General features: G+C 32.0%; 3 protein-coding genes across 8 annotated transcripts in view; 1 reads left to right on the forward strand and 2 right to left on the reverse strand.

The window, feature by feature from the left end:
• Positions 1-1,321: 1,321 nt before the first annotated feature.
• On the reverse strand, positions 1,322-3,152 carry RpL36 (ribosomal protein L36). Of its 2 annotated transcripts, none has more exons than XM_074134188.1 (4): positions 3,024-3,152; positions 2,720-2,841; positions 2,456-2,590; positions 1,322-1,481 (listed from the first exon to the last, which is right to left on the reverse strand). In XM_074134188.1, the coding sequence occupies exons 2-4, from the start codon at positions 2,837-2,839 to the stop codon at positions 1,392-1,394; spliced, it is 345 nt and encodes a 114-aa protein (XP_073990289.1). In that variant the 5' UTR covers positions 2,840-2,841; positions 3,024-3,152; the 3' UTR covers positions 1,322-1,391. The 2 variants fall into 2 exon arrangements, with proteins under 2 accessions (XP_073990289.1, XP_073990288.1); XM_074134187.1 differs by having other exon boundaries at positions 3,004-3,142.
• A 105-nt stretch (positions 3,153-3,257) lies between these two features.
• Positions 3,258-10,729, forward strand: U2af38 (U2 small nuclear riboprotein auxiliary factor 38). Of its 2 annotated transcripts, none has more exons than XM_074134185.1 (8): positions 3,258-3,490; positions 3,568-3,655; positions 5,067-5,133; positions 8,859-8,953; positions 9,054-9,125; positions 9,682-9,815; positions 9,927-10,025; positions 10,435-10,729. In XM_074134185.1, exons 1-8 carry the CDS (start codon positions 3,447-3,449, stop codon positions 10,502-10,504), a joined length of 669 nt encoding a protein of 222 aa, XP_073990286.1. In that variant the 5' UTR covers positions 3,258-3,446; the 3' UTR covers positions 10,505-10,729. The 2 variants fall into 2 exon arrangements, with proteins under 2 accessions (XP_073990286.1, XP_073990287.1); XM_074134186.1 differs by having other exon boundaries at positions 8,871-8,953.
• A 2,290-nt stretch (positions 10,730-13,019) lies between these two features.
• The window catches only part of LOC141457336 (lachesin-like), an 83,106-nt gene continuing 72,847 nt past the window's right edge, over positions 13,020-23,278 (reverse strand). For all 4 annotated transcript variants that reach the window (XM_074134180.1, XM_074134182.1, XM_074134181.1 and 1 more), the window contains 3 exons: positions 15,089-15,391; positions 14,154-14,210; positions 13,020-13,276 (listed from right to left, as the gene is read on the reverse strand). In XM_074134180.1, coding sequence (XP_073990281.1) covers positions 13,200-13,276; positions 14,154-14,210; positions 15,089-15,391 — 437 coding nt within the window. In that variant the 3' untranslated portion in view covers positions 13,020-13,199. The remainder of the gene's footprint in view (positions 13,277-14,153; positions 14,211-15,088; positions 15,392-23,278) is intronic.

Genomic DNA, 23,278 nt, shown 5'->3' on the forward strand with positions numbered 1-23,278 from the left:
AAACATTGAATTCACTTTACATAAGAAAACTCTTCCTCCTCTTTACTTCCACAACACTTATACACCCACAATTAAAGAACGATATCGACCACGTGACCATCTCAACAAATAACGCTGATTTCCTAGTATGGTTTCTGTGTAAGCTTGCTGATGCGGCGAACTAACAGCTTCCATTACTGGATATTCGTTGTTCACTGTACTCATGTCTGTAGGTGTATATTATATAAATATATATATGTGCCGCATAATTTCATTATCTCTCTTTTGCTTGTTGCACATTGATTACGGATGCAAAATAAATAAATAAAAATTATTCTAATCGTAGGTGTTATTAGAATTAGTAGACTTCGATGGTTGGAACATGTGCAAATGATGAGCGAAGATAGAATTCTGAAGAGACTAAAGGATTGCACTCCGGTAGGGAAAAGAAAGAGTTGGACCGAAAACAAGATGGTTGGATCAGACTGGTAAGGATGCTTCCAAGTTGAGAGTTCCTAGATGGTGGTTGGCAACCATGGACAGAGAGTTGAGGGGAAAGTTATTGCTGAAGGCGAAGGCAAGACCATACTTGCTGAAGTTATGTACAAATATGTAACATTTGTACAGATGAAATGAAATTTCAGGGAAGAAATCCACCTATAATAATAGTTTTTATTTGAATGTTTATTTAAAATTACTTATTTGTTTAGTTATATAGTAAAAGACAAATACTCATGGACCAAGATCCGTCTGAGATATCTACGTATAAATGACTCATGGTAATTTGAATCATTCTGCTGTAAAACTTATACGATTTCATTTTAAACACCTAAACTTAAACTAACCTCTAACTTAAAACATTTCTTTCAACCTCTAGATTTTATATTATCTCTAATTATTGCTAACATAACTGCATTCAAGAACAAAACATTTTACGCATGTCGACATGATCTTATCCTTATCGTCCTCAGAATTCCATAAAAAGATGTTTACAAACAACTATTCCAATAAAAGTTCGAAATATGTACTTTTAGCTACCTACGATTTGCTCAGTGGAGAATCAATAACTGATTTATTGGTGAACTACCAATTGGTAGTAATTTCTCTCAACTTTATTTGTTGTTACCAGATTTACTAGAAGATGGGGAAATCGCACCAGAAGTTGTAAATTTCAATGCAGTTATTGAAAAAATAATAATAAATTTATTGTTTCTCACACAAACCCATTTTTCAGGCTAAAGATAAATTTAAAATTCGATAAGGTCGCCTAACTATCCTTAACTTGTAAGAAAAATTAAAGAGGATTTGGAGGGAAGCAGAATAAAAACTATTGAGAGAGAAACACTTTTAAATAACAAAATTTATTGTATTAAAATAATACAGAGGTAAATTACAAAATTACAAATTGCAAATTACTTCTGCTGCGCTTGGGCTTTTCTCATTTGGGCCAAAATGTTGCTTAGTTCTTCCCTCTTCCTTTTGGCTCTAATATGTGTGCCCAACTGAAAAACGTTAAAAATTTAGGTTTAGAAAATAATTAAAATAATTTAACCGTCATTTTTATTCTTTAAAAATCTGAGTGGAATGTTAAATAGTAAACAGAACCTTATATACTATCAAAATAACTTCAAGAGGGTTGAAAATGGAAGTAACGAAAAGAATGAATAGTTTAGAAACTACTATAACAAAGTCGAGGATATGGCTTCCTAAAAATATATTTGTACCCCAAATAACAACAGAGACTTTTAACGTCTGGTAAAAACTTATCAGGTAAAAATAGAGTAGAAGTAATCAGTTATTTGAACAATATGATTGAAAAGTTTCATTATACAGTGTATATTTGTAAGCAAATTATGAGAAATTATTACACTCAGCGCTTGCTAAAAAATAAATTAATTATAGGAAAGATCTAAAATCTTGGAACGCTCTTGTTATTGGCCAGATGTGATTGAATTTGCCTTCCCATTTCAAAATTTTATATAAAGGTAAAATCAGTGAATCAATTCTTGAAGATGTGTGTCCGATATAATCACAACCTGTTTGAAATTTTCATCCGTCAACAGAGAATGGCCGTAAGCAATTGCAGTTTGATTTCCACTTATAAAGCTTTTAATACATACTACATGGCGAAACAACTCAGCTAATTTAAAATATCGACCAAATTCGGACGTACAGAATGATAGAAACAATAAGATGAAGTCCAACTCTACAAATAGTGATGTAACTTCTGTTGATAGATGAGAATTCGAGATGCAAATGAGGAAAAAAGGAGTGCCATGACGGATAAATTCAACGATAATATTTATCACTGCAGACCACATTTTCAACATTTTATAATCCACCTTGTTAAAAAAAAACACAACTGCCAAAAATAAATGTTTTAAAACGTAAACCCTTTCACGACACTATTAAATGAAGTTTTATTTGAAAACCATTTTGCAAAATTAATACTAAAAAGGTTTATATAAAAACTTACCCTTCTTTTAAGGAATTTAAGTGCTCTTTTATCCTTAGAAACTTTTAACAATTCCATAGCTCTCTTTTCATAAGGAGCATTACCACACACTTCCCTCACAAGGTCCCTTACAAACTTCGTGTGTTTTGTTTGAACCTGGAAAAGAATAATTGGTTTATGTCTAACTTCAATTCTTTACAAATGCTTTTTTTGTTCAAAAAACAAAAAAAAAACTATTAACTGTTTGACTTATAAAAAATTACTCATTGACAAGTGTTAACTTACACCCTTCAATCGGGACGGTCTAATTTTGTGTTTCTTATCTGTTTTTGACTTTCCAGCAATTATTTTGGTTGTTTTGTGGCCTTTTTGAAGCCCTACTGCCATTTCATATTTAGGGGCCATGGCTGAAACATAAGGATATATTTAGAGTTAATTAAGAGATTTCCAAGTCTAATAAAACTCCCTTGAATTTTTAGAGATTCAGAAAATTAAACTAATATTACAATAAAATTATGAAAAACACTTAAATGCCCGTAATATTTACGATTAAAGTGGATTACAAGTACCTCAATACAATGGTTCCTACCTCGCTACTTTAAACAAACGTCTTGTGAAGAGAGAGGTTATCAAGCAAGAGATTCAGTCAGAAATATTGTGTATGGTAATTAGTGAGTGACTCCCAAATTATTGCCTTGTAAAATATTAAAAACCTATTATATATTTATTATTTATTGATAAATACAAAATTGGAAGATTTTTTAAAAATAAAATGTGAAATGATTTAATCTGTTTGCCAGACAAAGTGAAGCTCAGTTATAGTGGCTGTGACATATATTCGAGTGATGTGAAGTGTTTGGTGTCGGCGTCAGAGGCCATTAAATGAGAGGGGTAAGTTATTTAATAGTGGAAATATTTCATAGTTTTTCTTACTTCCCCTAGCAGTTGTGGATGAATATTTTAATACTTCAAGGGAAATTTCTTAAGTAATATCTAGACTTGTCTTAAAGACATGGCCGAATATTTGGCATCGATTTTCGGTACAGAAAAGGACAAGTACGTTATTATTATTTTTTTTCTTGAAATATAAATACTAATTGTTACTGTGACTAAATATTCTCGTTTATTTGAAGGGTCAACTGCTCATTTTATTTCAAGATCGGTGCCTGTAGACATGGAGATAGGTGCTCAAGGATTCACAACAAACCAACATTTAGTCAGGTAAATGATTACAAAATAAATGCTTCTGTAATTGAGCTGTTATTTTGATAACATGTATAAATTATATTTCTTGTAAGAAGTTAGACTTGGCAATGTAAATATTTCGCTTACTACATTAACAGACTGCCTATTTGGTAGATGATTTACTTACTGTAAAAAAATCTACAAATGAATGAAATTCAGCGAGGGAGTCATTGATAGCTTTACAAGAGGGCGTCGCAATTCTACTTCTTATAATTAGTTTCTCTGAAAACCAGTTTTTTATGAAAGTATCGTAGGAAAGAAATAATGGATATTTTTCAAATTTGTTATAATAATAGTTTGGTGGCGGTTTGGATGTGGCAGTTTGAGCCTAGTCAAGCTGCCTAGAATTTTCTCGTCCTGGTTTTACAGCTCAGTGATTGTACAATATATTGTAATAAGAAAAAACTGACTAGAGGCTTGCAGAACATGAAAAGGCTCCAGGGACTGTTAATAAATCATGCTTCTGATTGCCTTTACATTAATTGAATTAAAGTGGTATGTATATGATTCGGAAACTCTTTCACGATTCGGGTAAGATGAAAGGAAAAGTTTGGTAAGTACTTAGCCACGGTAGCCGAGCGGTTGGAGGCGAGACCTGCAAAGCTAATATGTATTGTGGTACTGTGTTCGATTCCCGGTCTTAGGCCTTGGATTTTTTAATGGTTAATAAAAGAAATTAACAGTAAAGTATGTTTGCTAGTCGCTTCCGTCCACGACACCTAATTGGTAGTTGGACGTTAAGTAAAAATAGGCGATTACTTTACTTTACTTTTTTATGAGTTTATAGAAAAAATATGAATTGATGAAAACAATCTTTGAAAAAAAAAAGAAATACCAGATTTGCGAGACTCAGTAGAATTTATATAAATTAGAAACTGGTGATGGAAGTAAAAAAGTAAAATCACTTACCAAATATAAAATTATTCTATCGATTGTAATCCTTAGTAGAAAAAAAAGGTCCTAAAAAGTGTGTTTATTATTAATTTAAAAAATGTGGAAGCAAATAGTGTCATCTTACCCAAAAGAGAAACTCACTTTGAAAATAAAGCTACTCTAGGAAATAAACGAGCAAAGATAATGTTTCTTCAGATTTTTTTGGTTGAAGTTTTCCAATTTTGTGAAAAAGAAAACATATTGTAAGCCAGTGAAATTGTATTAGGGAAAATGTTCTAACTAGTATTATTACTGTTTTTATTATTTGCTAAAGGCTGATTTATCGAAAATATGCAGAATATTGGGTTTCAGTTAATTTGCTGACAAATTTTCTTTTCAAAGACTAAACTCATATATTTGACAGAATTTGTATACCTTTTTACTTGGGTGGCCAAGTTTTCTTTTTCTGTTCTTATTTGATTATTGCATTTATACAATTCTAAACCAATTACAGACAGTACTGCTTCAAAACTTGTATGTGAATCCACAAAATTCAGCAAAATCAGCAGATGGGTCACACTGTAAGTACCTTTTACGTCCATTTTTGTTTTTGATAAATAAAATTATTTTATAAGTATTATTTTGTGACGAAAATAAGATATTTTTCTTAATTGTTTTCATTGCATGAAAAGCCAAGGTATTTTAGTCTTCTTGTTGCAAACAGTACTAGCTCCTTAAGAATTCTCAGAATATTGTTCCCTGAAGAATGAGAATTAAAGTTAAGAAAAATCGTAAGAAGGTTTTACCCCAGATGTTTTTTCTGTTCGTTTTATTGTTGGTCTTGAGCTTGAGAGGAGGTGTTATTGTGCCACTCTATACGTATAAGTCAGGGTTCGGCAAAAGGCGTCCATAAAACTTGGTTCGCTCGCTTTGGACCAGTATGTGATATACAAATCCAGTCAAGAGTTGCTCAAGACAAGTGGATACCACCTAGCTATCCCGCCAGTAACCGTAGGTCCAAGAGCCCATTCCGAATGGAATCTGAAACGGATAGCTGCAAAATACAGGTCTAGAACTGGTGTTGACTGAGATAAAAGGAGAGTAAGTGGTCTCCTATTTTGTCTGATTATGCTGAAATCGCAAGTTTGCAACATGAGACCTCTGGCACATCGTGTCCAGATTCAAAAAAAAAAATCAGTGGGAAAACTATATGGTCCTTTCAAAAGAGGAGAATTCTCCTACTAGAATCGGCTTGCCCTTTGCGGGATATACTCCTTGGACTCAACTCCTTGTTTATTAAAAAATAATAGTTTCAAGAATTTTTTTTAACAAATAAATATGTTTCTTTCATTAATTGGAAGATCTATATTTGAATTTATTCATTGGTCAACTTTATTAATGAAAAGTCGTATCGAGTTACCAGAATGAAATTACAGATAAAATGTTCAGGTTATTTTAGTTATTAATTGTATAAAACATAGAATAAGAAACCCTTATCATAGTATTTTAATATTTGCATCAGAAAAGTTTAACTAATTGCCTGGTTTATCAATGATATTTAATACTAAGATAATTAATACTACTATTTAATACAAACGTTATAGATAGAAGATAAGATGAATGGAATTAGTTAAACTAATATCATTGTTTATTTATTAGTTTTGTTATCATTATCCTAACTTCATGTACCGCCTAGGTAGTGTGAAGTGCCCTACTTAAAAGGGCCTAAAATTTCAAGTCCTAAACCAACTCTTTTCTTCGTCAGTATTTCCTCGCCCGTGGAAATTCTCTCTCCTCTAAGCTTTCCTCTTGGTCTCCATTCTTCCACATGCAGTCTTAGTAAGCATATAAACATCAATTTGAGATAGTAAGAAGTACATGTCGAAGATAACAAAGCTAATTAATTTTTCGTAAATTTATAAATGAATAAGATGTTACAAAAATTTTAAATTCGTGCTAAGACTGCCATTTTTAAATTATCTTTATTTACATGATTATTTATAGCACAAGTAAAAATAATATCTAAAATACAGTCTTACCACCAAAAAAATTAAGTATATGGTTTAAAATTCTAAGTAAGTACTTCTAAGCGATCATTCTAATGTAGATTTTATTGGAAACTTGCATCACTTTTTTGAATTTTTATTTTTCTTGGAGAGCCGAACAACGGCCTATTTTTTTGTGCACCTCGGTTGGTCTTTCTATTATCGTTGTCGATTTTATTTGTAATAGCACGCATTATTTCGTTATTTCTGACAGGTTTTAGATTCCCATCCATCACCAAAAGTAGATTTCTCAACGATTGTAGAGTTTGATTTTTACTAACAAAGCTTTATCTGAAATATATTTACCAAATTCTATTACAGACGGCTCTGGAACTTTGACCCTCTCCTCATTATAGAAGACCTGTGGAGATTTTTTTGTGTGTCAATTATGCTCTATAAAAAGGTATTAGGTCGATTAACATCGGTTTGGACCAGCGTTTCCCAACCTGTGGTACGCGAGTTGCTGGTTGGTGGTACGCGAAAAATAATCAATAATGGTGGACATAAAAAATTTAAAAAAATTAAATCATAAAAATATCATAGATACGTTTTTTTTTCTATAATTCATAAAAATTATTTTAATTAATAATATTATATAGTAAAGTTATGTACAGTAATAAGGTTATTCTGTCTCAAGATATACGAGAAAATATAATAGCACATTCACCAGGATTAAAATTGTCTTTCATGGATTATTTTCCAAAACCAGAATTTCAAACACCTTCTATAAAGAAAATTTAGGAAAAGCTGCATCATTATCAATAAAAAATAAAGAAAATTTAATAGAATTATCATGTGACAGAACTTAAATGATAACTATGTAAAGATCTGCTTAAGGAGATTGTAATGAGTAAGCTCTATCCATGCAACATTAAATTTTATTTTAAAAAAAGTTTTAAAACTAAGAACTTACACTACAAAGTTTATAAAATGAACATGAACTCCTTTGTAACAGATACATTGTATCTCTATACAAATAAAGATAATAATAAAATAAGTCACTCGGAATAACAAATTTCACGAAATACAATCATTTTTACGAAGTGGTACAATGTACAAGTAGTACATGATGTACTACCAAGTGGTACGCGAGCCAAAAAAGATTGGGAAACGCTGGTTTTGACAATTGACATATTCGGGGTATTTTGGCCTATCCTGCACACTACTAGGGAGTTGTGCTGTTTACCTTGTTCAGCAGAGGATAGTGGTATGTTCTTAAGTGTGCATTTGCCCCTACAATATCTTACCCTCCTGCCCAAACCTTCCCAGCGTCCAATAGCCGCTGGTTCCGTTTGAATGAATATCCAGTGTCGGATTCTCCAACGTTGTATTTTTGACCCACATATTGGCATTTCAGACTAACCATTTACCTCAAAAAATTGTTTCCTGGTACAACCTGTGACACCACCACTAAATGTCGCAAGTGAAGTGAAACTTGGATATGCGTTGTATCCTTCCTGCAAATCTACATCAAAATGGATGTAGCAATTAGATGATAGTTGATTATTCCCCAGAAATCCCTTAAAATACAATTAATTTTCATCTTTCAAAAGCGAGAGATCTTTATCTGGGTAAGTGGTTTTGTTTTTTTAATGATTTAAGGCGCGTCAGCATCTAAGGTCATTGGCGCCCGGAGCTTTTTTCAGTGCACTGTCGGCCTCCAGACAGTGTTCTCTCGTAACAGACAACACTGTTACGGACAGTAGTGAGCTGTAAGAAGCTCCTATGAAGAGAAAATCTAAGGGTCAGCAGCTGGATTCGAACCTGAGACCTCCGCGTGGGAGTCCAGTACGCTAACCGCATAGCTAATTCTCTTCCCTTTTTATCATATTATTATTATTATTTTTTAACTTTTTGATCAGTTATTGTTTGCCGTTTTGTTACTACAAGTTTATTCCGCAAAATATTAAGTAATTTGAGGGGTGATTTAACGAAATAAATGTATACATTGTTTTTATACTAGTGTTTATTCAATGTAATTATGGTGCTTGCAAGTTTCCATTCTAAATACAAGCAAGCCGAATTGGAATTTTTTTATTAATCTTGAATAGACCAAGCTGTATATTAACAAAATATTTTAAGTCTTATTTATAATGATTCTTATATATTTGAACTCAAATTAACTAAATCTTACCAAGACTGGCTTTGTCAGAAGCGATCGCTTAGAAATCAGTATATTACATTTAGAATTCCGTACCATAAGTAACGGAAATTTTTGCGACTTGAAATTCATTTTTTGTTTTCAACAAACGTTTGATAAGATTTGGTTCTAGTGGTAAGCAATGTCTCTGACGAAGAAATGCAGGAACATTATGACAATTTCTTTGAAGATGTGTTCGTGGAATGTGAAGATAAGGTGAGTGATAAATTTGTCAGTTAGTAAAAAAAAAAACTAAAATTTATTATGACAGTTTTTTATTTAGTGAAGTCTTAATATATATACATTTATTTTACAGTACGGTGAAATTGAAGAAATGAATGTTTGTGACAACCTTGGCGATCATTTAGTTGGAAATGTTTACATTAAGGTATGTTCTGATCTTTGGGTTTTAATACTTAATTTGTTAGTTCATTTAACTTTTATCTTATATTTGACATCTCTATAATTACTCGCTTTCACTTCTTCGGAGCATTTTAATTGAAATTTAGTCAAAATTAAAAACTTTCCTGCAAAGTGGTTCCAATTTAGGTAATCGAAGCTTAGAGCGATTGCAGATTGTTAATTGTAATAAATAATTTTAAATTTGGTAGTCCGTCTTCCTGGATTCCCCTGTAATAAATTAAAACTATTTGTTTAAGAATCTTATTTTATAGATTATTTTATGGCTATAACTACTAATTGGAAAAATCAATTTTGAATTTTACAAGTGATCAGTTAGTTTTATTTGGCAAATAAATACTTGCATAATTGAGTGAATGGTAGGTTATAAATAAATATGAAAGTAAACATTGAAAGCCATGTTTATCCTATAGATAATTAATTAGCAAAGTTTGTGTAGTTTCATTTTTTCTTTATTATTTTAAGATTTCAGCATTTTCAAGTGCTTTATTTTAACTGAAATATGTTTTGCTTTTCCTTGTTAGTTTCGACGAGAAGAAGATGCTGAAAAAGCTGTGAACGATTTAAATAATCGCTGGTTTGGTGGACGTCCTGTTTATGCTGAACTAAGTCCTGTTACAGACTTTAGAGAAGCTTGTTGCAGACAGTATGAAATGGGGTGATTATTTTCATTAACTAGCACTTTATACAATTAAATTGTAGATATTGTATTATTTATTTATTTATGAGTGTATATTTACGTACCTTTACACTAATACTGAATTTGCAGGGAATGTACTCGCAGTGGTTTTTGCAATTTTATGCATCTGAAACCCATTTCTAGAGAACTGAGGCGTTTCCTGTACTCAAGGAAAAGGAAAGGAAGAAGGTAATAAGTTGAATTATAATATACAAATTATTTGTTATAAAAAGAATTGATTATTGATAAAGATAATTCTTTCAACTAACCACATGCAATATGATACTAAAACATCTCACACAGGGATAGTAATTGTTTCAAGTGATATTTCTATATTAATTCAAAAATTAATCTATTTAATTTTTAACGTGATATTTCTCCAACAAATCGTTCCTATATAATTTGTCTTCATCCACGTTTTAAAGTATTAAACCATTTTTATTCCTTTATCATTCCGATCACTTTTACTGGGAAATATTGTTAAACATTAAACTTGCTTACCAATGGTTGAGGCAAAGACTGCTTCAATTTAGTATATATAAACAATAAAGAAAATTATATAGACAAATTTCATTTAATTTAAATATGTATTTCACAGGTCTAGAAGCAGAAGCCGTAACAGGTCTAGATCACCCAGAAGAAGAGATAGAAGACGGTCCAGATATTGAAATTATATATTGAACAATCATATATCTTCGCCGTAAAAGGCATTATGTATACTTTTTTTAAACTCCTTGAATTGATAATCCTTTTTAATTCACTTTTTATGTTTTAAATTAAAATCTTTTATTCATTTTGGAATTCATAAGATAATTTTTATTTGACAAAACAATGATTTATATTTAAACAATGTATGAACATGTTTAAGAAATACATTTTGCGTTGCTCATTTATGTTTGCTTTATTGTATTCTGTTAACAATAAAAAATATTTTTATTTATCTTACAAAATCCATTAAATACAGATATAAGTTTTCAAGTCATAACTTAACTTGAAAACATCCGTAAATAATTTGTTCTGGACAATTGTTTGTAATTAAAGTGATCGTTTATTATTTTTAAAGTACTGTTCATCATTTTCGATGGAAAAAATAAATGATTAATAATTCCAAGGTAAAGAAATATTACCAATTTCAGTTTTTTTTTTTTTTTGTATTTAAGCAAAGTTTCGAACCAGGGTCTAGAGGCTTAAATTACTATTAGGCTATTTTTTTTTTCATGCAGTTTGTAGAGGAATACTTTTTTTAAAAAATAATTCGAAGACTGGACAGGTACTTTTTAGAAGAGGTTTATTGTAGTACATATTAATTTGAACACTTTGAAGGTGGAACCCCAAGTGTCCGACTGTTAATTAGAGGTTCTAAAGGTTAAAAACACATATCTTAATTTTGATTTAATGTTAGTTTAGTTGTGAACGAGATATAAGTTTTCGTAAGCTTGTCCTATTGTATGTTAATGTTTAAAGGTCTAAACTTTTTGCATAAATGTTTTTATTTCTTCTGTACATTTAGGCTTGACTTCCAATTACCCGAATTTCGTACATAGAAATTTTGTATGCTATCTATAGCATCGGTAAGATTGTCTTTCTAGCCTTCCTTTCTCTTCTAGTAGATCCTGGTGAAACAAACATATCGGACGGATCACTACTACCTTTTCGGCAGGCATTACTTGTAACTTACCTCTGATGTACACATTTGTTTTATTGTGCACACTGCTCTCTGCCAGCTCTTGGATATCTTCCTAGAAACCGCTTACAGTTCATAGTGCGGGGATGGACAGTGTTGTAGTGGTACGAGAAAACACTGTTCAGAGACCAACATTTCGACGTGCCTTAAATTAAATAATAAAGTAAGTTCATTGTAGTGTTTTATTACATCAAATAAATTTTTTTAAGTTTTGTCCAGGAGTTAAAAATTAGTATAGAATTGTTCCATTATTTTGGAAACTCAGGATTAAGTTGGGTACATTAATTTATTTACACATTAATTTACATTTTTTTCTACATTAGATTGTCATTTTATTTATTTACAAATAAATTAAGAAAAATTAAAAAAAAAGAAATTCAACTGTAATTTCTTTCTATGACGTAATAAGAAGCAAAATCATGTACAAAAATGACATAATTTTGAAGGTAGAGATCTGTATTCAACAGGAGATACAAACGTTCTCTCTATATCAGTGTCTTGGTTTAAAGGTTAGGGGAGTGTGTTGCTGTAGAGGTTACAAAGCGAGGAGTTTTAAATGGAAGATCTGCAGTTCCCAAAATCCGGCTTGAAGCTACTTTTATCTGTTAGAAAAATAGCGTAGACACGCCTGAAAAAATTGGCGATGACTTCCCTTTTCCTGGAAAATGTTTTCAAATAAAAGTTGTAGACCTAGATATGTGCAAAAAGTATGTCAAGGCTACGAAAATCATTGGTTCCAACTGATGTTAATGTGAACCCAGGTTAAGATGGAATGCCCAATGATTGGTTTGAGGAACTCATGGAAGTAATGTATGAGTAGTTTTATTGGAAATCTAGAATGGAGTGTTAACTTTGGAGCGGAATAAATTTGAGTTGCAAGGAATAGATTCTTCGAAGATAAGGAACTATTAGTACTTACCCACAATCAATGCCTAAGGCCTAAATTTACTTTAATTAATCTATATATGCGCCTTCCAGCAAGAACGCATCTGTTCGGTTTTGTTCTCTTAGGTCTGTACGAAAGGCCTACTATGTCAACATACTGCCCGAGGGATTAGCACAGTAATTAGCGCACGAGATATCTACGCGGAGATACCGGATTCGAATCATGAATTTCATCAACAGCTTCTTATAGCTCACTGTTAGGTGATAGAAAGTGTTGACTGTGACGAGAGATAACTGTCCGGAGGCCGGCAGAGCACAGAAAAAAACTCTGGGACCAACGGCCTCAGATTAACAAATAAAAATAAAACCAAATATTGAAGCCCAACATTGACAATTGATAATGAATTAGATTTCTAGAAGAAAGAGAAGAATTGATTGACGAAGAGTAAATCTTCATTGGGATTTGCATCTTTCCAATCCTTTATCATTCAGGAGGAGAACAAAAAATCCGAGAAATAGTTACGACGAAGAGAATTTTATAAATTAAATCCATTTTTACCCCGAAGAAATCAAACTTTTTATAAAATGTTAACTTAATTTAACTGATGATGCCGTTCATAAATAATAAATAGTTTTGAAATTGGATTTTTTAAATGTGAAAAAATGGCAGCTGAAATTTCACTCCAAAATTAAACTTTCAAGTAAAACGGATTATTTGAAAGATTACGAGCAATTAAGTGAATATTACAGCGGGCATAGTTGCTGATTTAGTGTAACCTTAGGATATTATTTCTTCATTTCTGCAGCACGATTGCTAAAACTTGTAGTACCAGGATCGTCCATCTAAATCTTGAAATATTCGCAGAATTACCTAAAACAATGAAATATTTCCTGTATAAAGTTAACGTAAATAACGGTAATTTCTGATGAACGGCGGACTTTAACAAATTTGTATAACCTACATCAACCTTATGTTCGGTACATTTCATCTATCGAAAAATATCTTGGAGAAGATCATAAATGTTGAAAAAGTGACCCTCCGGAAATCTTATTTCAAATGATATATAAATGTGAATTCACAATAACTTATCACTACTGTTACGTGTCTCTTTTAGTTGTTTTACATTGAACATACATAAAATTGATAAATTATGACCACCAATTCTAAACAACAGTTCTTGGCTGTGATAATGAAAAAAATATTGGTCAATGAGGTACATCTAAAGCTTAGAGAAGCATATTTTCCTTTGATATTAGTCGGAAAAAATAAACAAGTACAAAGGATAGTAAGGAAGTAAAGGGCCTAATAATTTTGCAATAAATGGTAAATTGATAAATACAACAGTTACAACAGATGATTATCTGTAAAGCAGAGAAATAATGTTTTCACTGTAGAAAGACTACACTGTAGACCACAAGAGCCGGAAGTGTGTATGAATTATTTACTCTCACGCCGAATACTAAATGCTTCTCCAAACCTATAAAATAGTTTTTATTTTAAATTAATACAAAAAACTCGAAAAGTAGCTAATGCTGAGAATAAATATATTTCGATACTCCTTAACTCTCCTCTACTCTCTGCAATATCTATATACTGCTCTATATATCTGTAAAGAAACTATATCCTGCTCTCTTTGGTATAAACCTCTACTGTCTGTTTCTATAACTGTTTGAATTATACTGTATTACCAAAAGTCCAATTGTACTAAAAGGTAAACTACTAACATTACTCACTGTTTTATACTAACCATTTCCTCTGCTTCCCATACTAGACATCCTTGTTTGTTGCGATGGAATTGGAATTTCTGAAAAAGAAAAGCAGATGGCGTATTCTGTGAAAGTTTATTTAAGACCTTTAATTAAGTGCAACAAAGAAAGTTTTTAGATGTGAGAGGACACACGCTTTAACAGTTACATTAATAGAATAAGAATGAGGATCTTTTACTAAATCAATATTATACTTTGTCTTTATTTTTCTAATAGACTTGTAGATAGTTAGTCTTCTCTGCGACGTTTTTGCATTAATATTAGGATACTAGTGCGAGAGTGTATACTGTTTGTTGTTTATTTAATTGCAAATAATAAAATAATATTTAAAAAAAATATCTGTTTTCCATTCCATCAGAGCTCGGTGCACTGTTTTAAAAGTAATGTGTTATCATAAACGTATTTAAAAATTAAGAGTAGATTGTGGGATTAATAAATATAGTATTTCATGATTTTGGATGAATTTGGTTGAAAATATTGATTTTTATTAAAGAAACAAAAAAATTAATTTCTTTGATAAATTCTCTACTATTCGAAGATGATTGGTGCAACCAATCTATTAAAATTGCAATTTAAAAATAATTACTGATTTGAGCAATGTAAAGTTTTACAAAATTAAAGTTAATTATGGCCTAATTATTTCATGATAATTATTTTAGTTTAAAAAAAATTAACTTTATTCAAATTTATAGTTCATCCACACTTATTTATTATTTGTGTTACTTCCTAAGTTTCATAAATAAGCCAACTAGTTCAAAATATCGCGGATAAAGCAAATAATTAAAAATTATTTCAGCGTTTATTGAAGGGTAAATAAAAAATAAATAAATAAAGAATTAGATAAATAAGAGAATAAAAATGGAAGAGACAAGACTTAAAAATATTTAAGAATTTCCTGTAATTCCATTTTTCTTACCATAAATCCTGACCGCTGCTTGTGCTCTGCCTAAAGAATTACTTGCAGTACATATATAAGTTCTGTAATATTCTCTAGTAAGAGGGCCGAGGACTATTTCCAAACGGCTTTCTGGAAGCTGTTCCTGATTAGCCTGTTGTCTTGGTTCTGAAGCATCATAAGATTCTTGTTTAGCCAAAACTGTGTTGGCTGACTCCCAAACAACCACGGGACGAGGACTACCTTCCCAAGTACAACTAAGTGTAACGCGTGAGCCGACTGGAGCACCAATTAATTGACTGCCAACTCTTACGCGTGGTAAATCTGAAAGAAGAAATAAATTTGAAAAGGTAAGTTTAACAAACAATTAGATTCAACAAAACATTTATGTTACAAACAACTGATCCCTTAAAATTCTTTTAAATATAAGGAAAGATAGTCTGCAGAAATTCTGTCCTAAGACACCAATTCGCTTTCTCAATGATGTTTAGATTGAACTAATTATTTCTACACTATTTGTAGAGAATCATAAAAAAAATCTGAGTATTAAGCAGTTTCTAAGAGTTTTAACCAGAGATATCATAGCAGAAAGTCATTTGTTAAACAAAAACGTAAGATGTTAATAGAAACATGAATACTTAATGTTCTGTTTGAACGAATGCATCTAATCCAAATGTTTTAATAACTTCCTTTTTAGTAAAATTATTCATAGAATGTAAGGCATTCTTCGAGACCATTAATTTTTTTCTTAATCTTAGATATATTATTTTGTATAGAACAAGAACTATGAATAAATAAAACCGAGGTTGTGTGGGTGTGAATTTATATGTAAGAGATCATCCACAGTCTACAAAAACATGCCAAAATGCTTCAAATTTTAAAGCCTGTCGTAGGAGTTATTCTTGAAAAAATTAAAAATCAACAAAAATTCTTCAATAAAGAGATACTTTCGCGTGAACGCAAAAGCATATTTTCGCATTCCAGAGAGACCTTGGTCATAATCCTAAATTTAAATTTTGTGATTTGAGATACGCTGACTGTAAAAACACCCAAAATTGAGAAAACCATTTTTTTTTTTTTCATTTTCGGCGATCTCAAACTTAAAACTGGAATAAAAATCCTTCAAGATCGTAATACTTACTAAAGCGCATGAAAAGTGACAATGCAAATTGAGAAGGCTACGTGTACGTTTGAAATTTATAAATAAAAATCTAAATAGCCTAGCTTTTGTAAAATACTTAAAAAAGAATCAAAACGTCGACGATATCGTTGGAATCATGCAAATCAGCTGGGGCGGTTGATCTTTAAGAGTGTAATATTTTTTCCATAGTAACTGTTTCTTTATGAGTTGTGCAAGAAAAAGCTGAGACATGTGAGATAAATGTGGAGTTTGCACGTTAACTAAGGGAAAACAGGTTACTGCGACTATTGTGTAGCTACAGGGGGTGTGGCAGTGTTAGCCCTAAGTAATTTTATGATAATACGTAGGTTGAAGTGATAATTAATTTTTGTTTTCTCTTAAATAGATTTAAATATTGTTCTCGTGCAGTTAATGTCCCCCTGAGTCGGAGAACGCAATATATAAAATAGTCTGTTAATGTTGGCAAATATGGTCAGCAAAAGTTATGAGAAAAAAGTTATGCGTGAATCTTCATTCGTCTTTCTCTTACTACGTCTTAAAGCTCCAACTCAAAATATACTTCAATCTCAGATTATTTGAGACATATTTAATTTTTACCAACCTTACAGTTTGTAAAAAGGTACATTTCCTAGAAGCCTACTCTAATCCATTCTCAAGAACTATCCTGTATTTTGATTTTATTCTTTTAAAAAATGATGCAAAAGTAATAAATCTACAAGCTTGTACGGAGGTTAATGAAGTTCTGGGATAACGTTTCATGAGATAATTATATTTTATGAACATATAATATAGAAGTAAACTATCTTAGTAGAAAGAAATCTAATTTTAAGAAGCATCAATCCATCTACATACATATGTCTGCGTTCTAAACATAATTCTATAACCCAAAAATGTAAGTAATTTTAAATTAGATTAAATTCTGTGGAGAATGGATAGTCATTCTATTCCAATGTGATCCACCAGGGTTTTGTTATGGCAACCTCAAGACAGAACACCAGTCCTGTTTATTTGAATAGACTTAACCAGTTAACTGTTTCGAATATATTCGTCAAACCCGGACCGGAGTATGTTTTAATATGAAATTGGGTTGCTACAATTATCCCGGGTAGGTGGCAACATTACAGACTGGTATTTATGCAAAGGAATCCCTGACCAAATGATAAAATGCAAACAATTAAGCAGGGAAATATCTTGGCAGGTTAGTAGCCCACGACGCAATTTGGATGATCGCTAAATCTTGAACCCCGCACATGAGCCAAAAAAAAAAGCTCCGCCTCTTGATTACAGGTAAATAGGGAACAAAAGGATTCTCATCCCGTTTTTTATTACCAGGCGCGCCACTTAAGGCCATAGTCAGCCTAACACAATATACGAGTATGAATTCGTTATTGATTCAGTGATGACTAATAAAAGGCAAGGATACATTTACGAAGACTAATTCATACTATATACCTTATTATTAGTTCTTTTTATTTCGACATGGCCTCAAAATATTCCAAACTTCTTGCAGTTTACGAATATATTTTAGTTTTAACTAAAATAGCAAAATTAACTGCCGATGGTCACTACTGAAAACGCATGATGAATATACTCGTCATAAACAGTTAACTGGTTAAGAGTCTGGAGAGAGGCTCCGGCGTAAAGCTTTATAGGAAGAATTCGTATAGCACCGTTTCTCCTTCTTTCAGTCAAATCAACAAATGCTATTCTTGACTGGCCTATCTGATGCATATGTTTACTCAGTTTGCCGTCATCTTTAAGAGGCAATACAATCGTTCTAACGGTCTCTGTTCTCGTTTGAATAATGCCGTAGTGACAAATAATGAACTTTTTCGCCTCCAGCTATAGATTTTCATCCATTGCTACCATTATTTGTCCTACTCCAACGCTTTATTGATTGCGCTACTTCGTCAATATCTTTTGAGCGTACCATGGGAAGAGTATGAAGAAACAGACTGCCTTCTCATTAAACTTTTGTCGTGAATGTCTGAACACCAGAGACCATATGTATCAATCAGAAAATCCACTCAACCAGCTTCACACCTCTTGTCTTAACTTCGTCTGGACTTGATGGCCAGTAAGGACATCTAAAAGTCTAGAGAAATTACGACTCAGATATTGATCATCCTTTTCTCATAATCTTTAAATGTATTGCAACCAGCTCTCTCTGAAAAGCCAGTTTTTCTAAGCTTGCCGAGATACCTATCTCACACCTCTGCAATAGCATTTCCCTTCTTCTGCCAAAGAGTCAAAAGTTCATATAATTATTGATTATTAAGTAATATTGTTGATTGTCAATTATTAATGTTTATTAATAGCTTAAAGAGATCATGTTATCTGAATAATTTTTGAAAGTTCTCATTGAAAATCTCATTCAGCGATTGTATCCTAAATTAAAGAATAGTTTCAACAGTAAAAATTGATGGATCTCTTCTCAAACCAAAACTCCACGAAAAAGAATTCTCGGAGTGCCCCTGCACAAATGTTATCATAAATATAAAGCTCTAAAATACATTTATTATTAAATTAGTTCCCAAAGCGAGGATGACCCTGGGTTTAGTCCAATCAAATTTCCAGATATTGTCCCATTTTTTTAAATTTTTTTATTTAAGGCGCTTAAACGTCTGCGGTCATTGATGCCTGGAGCATGCCGACCTCTGGGCAATGTCACACAATCCAGTACGCTAACCACTGAGCTAATCCCTTCTCTATTCCTTTATATAAATTTCAGTATAACTAAAATAGCTCTCTGCCATTTGAATATTTCATACCATTTGAATATTTCATGCCATTTGAATATTAAGTTTTGCTGCGAGAAGTATTAAATTTATATCATTTTCTCATTAAAAAAATATTCAAATCTTAATTGGGTTAATATTTTAATTTGGTTTGGGATAAGTTAATTATGAAATACAATTTATGATAACAATTTTCTCTCCGACTTTTTAGGTTTTTTTATATTTTATTCTAAACTTTCTTCACTTATCCTAAAAATTTTCCATTTAGATGATTAGCCTCTCCTTCCACTAGATAGCAGGTCTGGACATATTCTTTCTCATCCACTTTCATCTCCATCTTTTTCACATCCACTTTACTCCCGCAAAGTGAGAGAAAAAAAAAACACTTTTAAGGGAGTAGTACTCGTAGTATGAGATTATATAAATTTCTCACCAGGGGTATTAGCTTGCAGCTTTCTTTCGCTTTTCACACGGGCTTATGAATATATAAGTTTAAAAAAAAGTATATATACTGTGAATGAGGGAAAGAGAGAGAGATTCTAAGGGTTTCTAACCTATCTAATGGAAACAGTTCTTAGGATGTCGTAAACTCTACATTTCTTTCCGGTATAATACCAGCAATATGTTCGGAAAGTCTAACTCACTAAGGGAACTGTTGTTTAACTGCTTCTAAGTGACTGATATTCTTCCGACTCAAGAAATCTGGCAACCCATTTAGTAATCACAATTCATTAATATTATACAGGTCCAATTCTCCTGCCTTCTCATTATAGTTTTAGCTTAATCTGCTTTTACAAATTAAATTATTAACTTCTTTACAAACACATTCGCTTGTATAAAATCCTATCAAAATATTTGTGTTAAGATAACAAAACATTTATTTATATTTCTCTATATAGACTTGGTAAAAAAGAAAACTCCTTTAAAAAAATAGAAAAACACTGATATCCAGAAAATTAGAGGAATGAATGAAGAACTATAAAACTTAGCTAGTCTTTTTTTATAAAATAGTTTCTTAAGGGTATATTTTTAATGCACAGTTTTTGTTTTGTTTGCTTATTTCTTTAGGAATGATTTCCTTTAAACTTCATTGAAGTTTGAGATTTCGTGTAAGACAAAGAGTTTCATTTTCGATTACATAATTAAAGGCCATTAATTAGAAAATCTCATTTGGAGCGATCAACCTGGTCATAGGAAATGGCATTTTGACATTAATATGTTCCTAAGGGCCATCAAATAGGAGAGACATTATATATGTAAATGTTGGATCGCAGGGATTTCTTGATCGTCCCACACTGTCTCTAATAATTTTACATATAAATCGATACTTACAATGGCCATATTATATATATATATATATATGTTCGAAGGAAATTTTAACAATTTGTAGTAAGTAAACAGTAATCCGCTTAGTAAAAATTGTATCTCTTTCTAACAGCTTCATAAGAAGTACGCTATCTGTCCAGTTTTCAAAAATTAAGCGAAATTATGCCTCTTATATACAAACTCCAGGTGTAAACACTTAACCGACTTTCTGTCACCACTTTACCTTAATTTCTTCAATCTAATTCTTACCAACATTGTAAAATCTAGATTATTCTCTAAAATGAAGCCTTAAGAGCAGTCTACCCTTCTCCAAGAACTGTACTAAAAAACAATTTTCTATAAAAATGTTTGAAGTAAAAAGTTATAGACCTAAAGATTCATCTGTGTTGTGATTTTTATTGAAGTTTTTGACGATCAATCCATAAAAATGTGTACACAAAATATACAAAAAAAATCCCGCAGCTATTTCTAAGAAACCTCCAAAATAATGATAATAATAAAATAAAGATAAATAAACAATAATACTTGCATAGGAAGATTTTTCATACTTGGAATTTATGCTATCATTTACACCGAACTCCGGACAGTGTACTCTTAATACAGTTAACACAGTAAATTCCGAACACTGGAATAATGTTTCAAATAAAATAGGTGGTAGATTCATATGTGTAGAATAACTATAAATTCTGATTGATAATTATTAGATCTGCTTGGGTATAAAAATTGATCTATCTATGAATGTTTATTTTCGTACTACTCTTTTAACTTACGAGGGTCGTTTGAAAAGTCCGTGCAAAAATAAAAACTACTTAATTTTTTGGGTAAACCTTTTTTATTTTTCAACATAGTCTCCTTTTAGGCTTATACACTTCGTCCAACGCTGCTCTAGTTTGTTGATCCCTTCCGAATAATAGGATTTGTCCAAGTCTGTAAAATAGCCATTCGTTTCTGCAATCACCTCCTCGTTTGAATAAAATCTTTTTCCCGCCAGCCATTTCTTCATATTGGGGAACAAATAGTAGTCTGAGGGAGCCAAGTCTGGAGAATAGGGGGGATGTGAAACGAGTTGGAACCCTATTTCCATTAATTTTGCGACCACAACTGCTGAGGTGTGAGCTGGTGCGTTGTCGTGATGGAAAAAGACTTTTTTGTGGGCCAATCGTGGGCGTTTTTCTTGCAGCTCGGTTTTCAAACGGTCCAATAACGATGAATAATATGCACCTGTAATAGTTTTACCCTTTTCCAGATAGTCGATGAGGATTATTCCTTGCGAATCCCAAAAGACAGTCGCCATAATCTTTCCGGCCGAAGGAACGGTCTTCGCCTTTTTTGGCGCAGATTCCCCCTTGGTAACCCATTGTTTAGATTGTTCTTTGGTCTCGGTAGTGTAGTGATGTATCCATGTTTCATCCACAGTGACGAAACGACGCTTAAAGTCTGGAACAGCTGCAAACCGTCCTTGCAACACTTCACACGATTTCGTTTTTGGTCAAGCGTGAGCAATCGCGGCATCCATCTTGCGGATAGCTTTGTCATGTCCAAATGTTGATGTAAAATATTATGTACCCGTTCATTCGAGATGCCCACAGCACTAGCAATCTCACGCACCTTCACTCTTCTGTTTGCCTTTCATAAAGTAGTGTTTAATCAACACACGAAATTCTTTTTCGTCCATTTTTTTGAAAATCACTCGACTTCCTCGATTCAAACGAATGCCAAACACAAAGAAATAGACCGATCTGGCTGAAACTTGGTGTGTGTTCTTCCAAGAGATGCTACTAACTAAACATAACCTCGATACGCGCCAGTAGTGCTATCTCTCTGACTTTGCACGGACTTTTCAAACGACCCTCGTATATACAGAGTTCTTTTACCAAAAGTGCCAAGAATTCTGATGGTTTTGTGGTAAAGGATTTGCTCAGTTGGCTGGCAGTGAACATTTAAAAATAAAGGTCACGGTTTCAAATCCAAGCTACAGGTGATGGGAAGTGTATGTTGCGAGAGAAAACCATTCGAAGGCCGGTAATGCACTGAAAAGACTCTAATGCCCTTAGATGTTGGCTCCTCTTAAATTTAAAAAAATAAAAACCAAAAATAATAAAAACATAAAAGATAAACTTATTTGCATTTGTGATTGGTCTTGTTAAATGGACAATGAAATTAACTACCTTAATAATTATCAAGGGACGAACAATATTCTAAAAATAATTTCTAAAAAAAGATACAGTTTCATTTATGCTGGAGTGTTCGCAATTTTAGTGCATGTTATTTTACGCAGGTTAAACGAACCTATAGAGAAATTAATTCCCTATGGAACTCACCGTTCACAACTTTTTTTTCTACATATTTTTAAATTTTATTAATAACCACAACAGTTGGTCCCGCTTTTACAAAGGGCCGAATATTGCATGTAGTTTTTTTTTTGCCGACTACTCTCTAGACCGTCCCACGGGATCCTATGCCCATTCTTTCATTATTTTCTTTTCTAAACGCTTTCTCCTATATATATAAAAAAAAAATTGAATGTAGAGAATTTATTTAAAAATATCAACAGAGAAGTTCTTTGAAGCATCACTTTTTTTATTATTGAAAAAGAAATATAAATTTAATTGTTTTATGTAATCAAAAAAAGTTAAAAAAGTAATTTGAAGAAGTGGAGTGAACTAAACTTTTAATTTTTTTTTTACTTCTATATGTAAATTGTACAATACAATGATGTGACCTTGGAGGGAAATACTTTTACATTAGGTCCTTCTAGAATGTTAGCAGAATAATTATTTTAGGATTACACGGAACGGGTTAGTTCCAGATTGGACATGAGGTCTACCGCGGTGAATGCTTTGAGACTGAGGAACATCTAATGATGCCCTTTGTTGAGTCAACCAGTGTTTTCCAGGCCAAGATTTATGCTATACTTTGCTGTGTTTTGGATAAGCGGATCGCTCGTGAAAGGTGTATGCAACTGTCGGATAGCCAGGTTGCATTGTAAGCACTGAATTCATTTGA

The sequence above is a fragment of the Rhodnius prolixus genome, unplaced genomic scaffold (assembly GCF_049639745.1).
Source record: "Rhodnius prolixus isolate KJV_2025 unplaced genomic scaffold, Rpr scaffold_10, whole genome shotgun sequence".
In the NCBI taxonomy this organism is placed as follows: Eukaryota; Metazoa; Arthropoda; class Insecta; order Hemiptera; family Reduviidae; genus Rhodnius; species Rhodnius prolixus.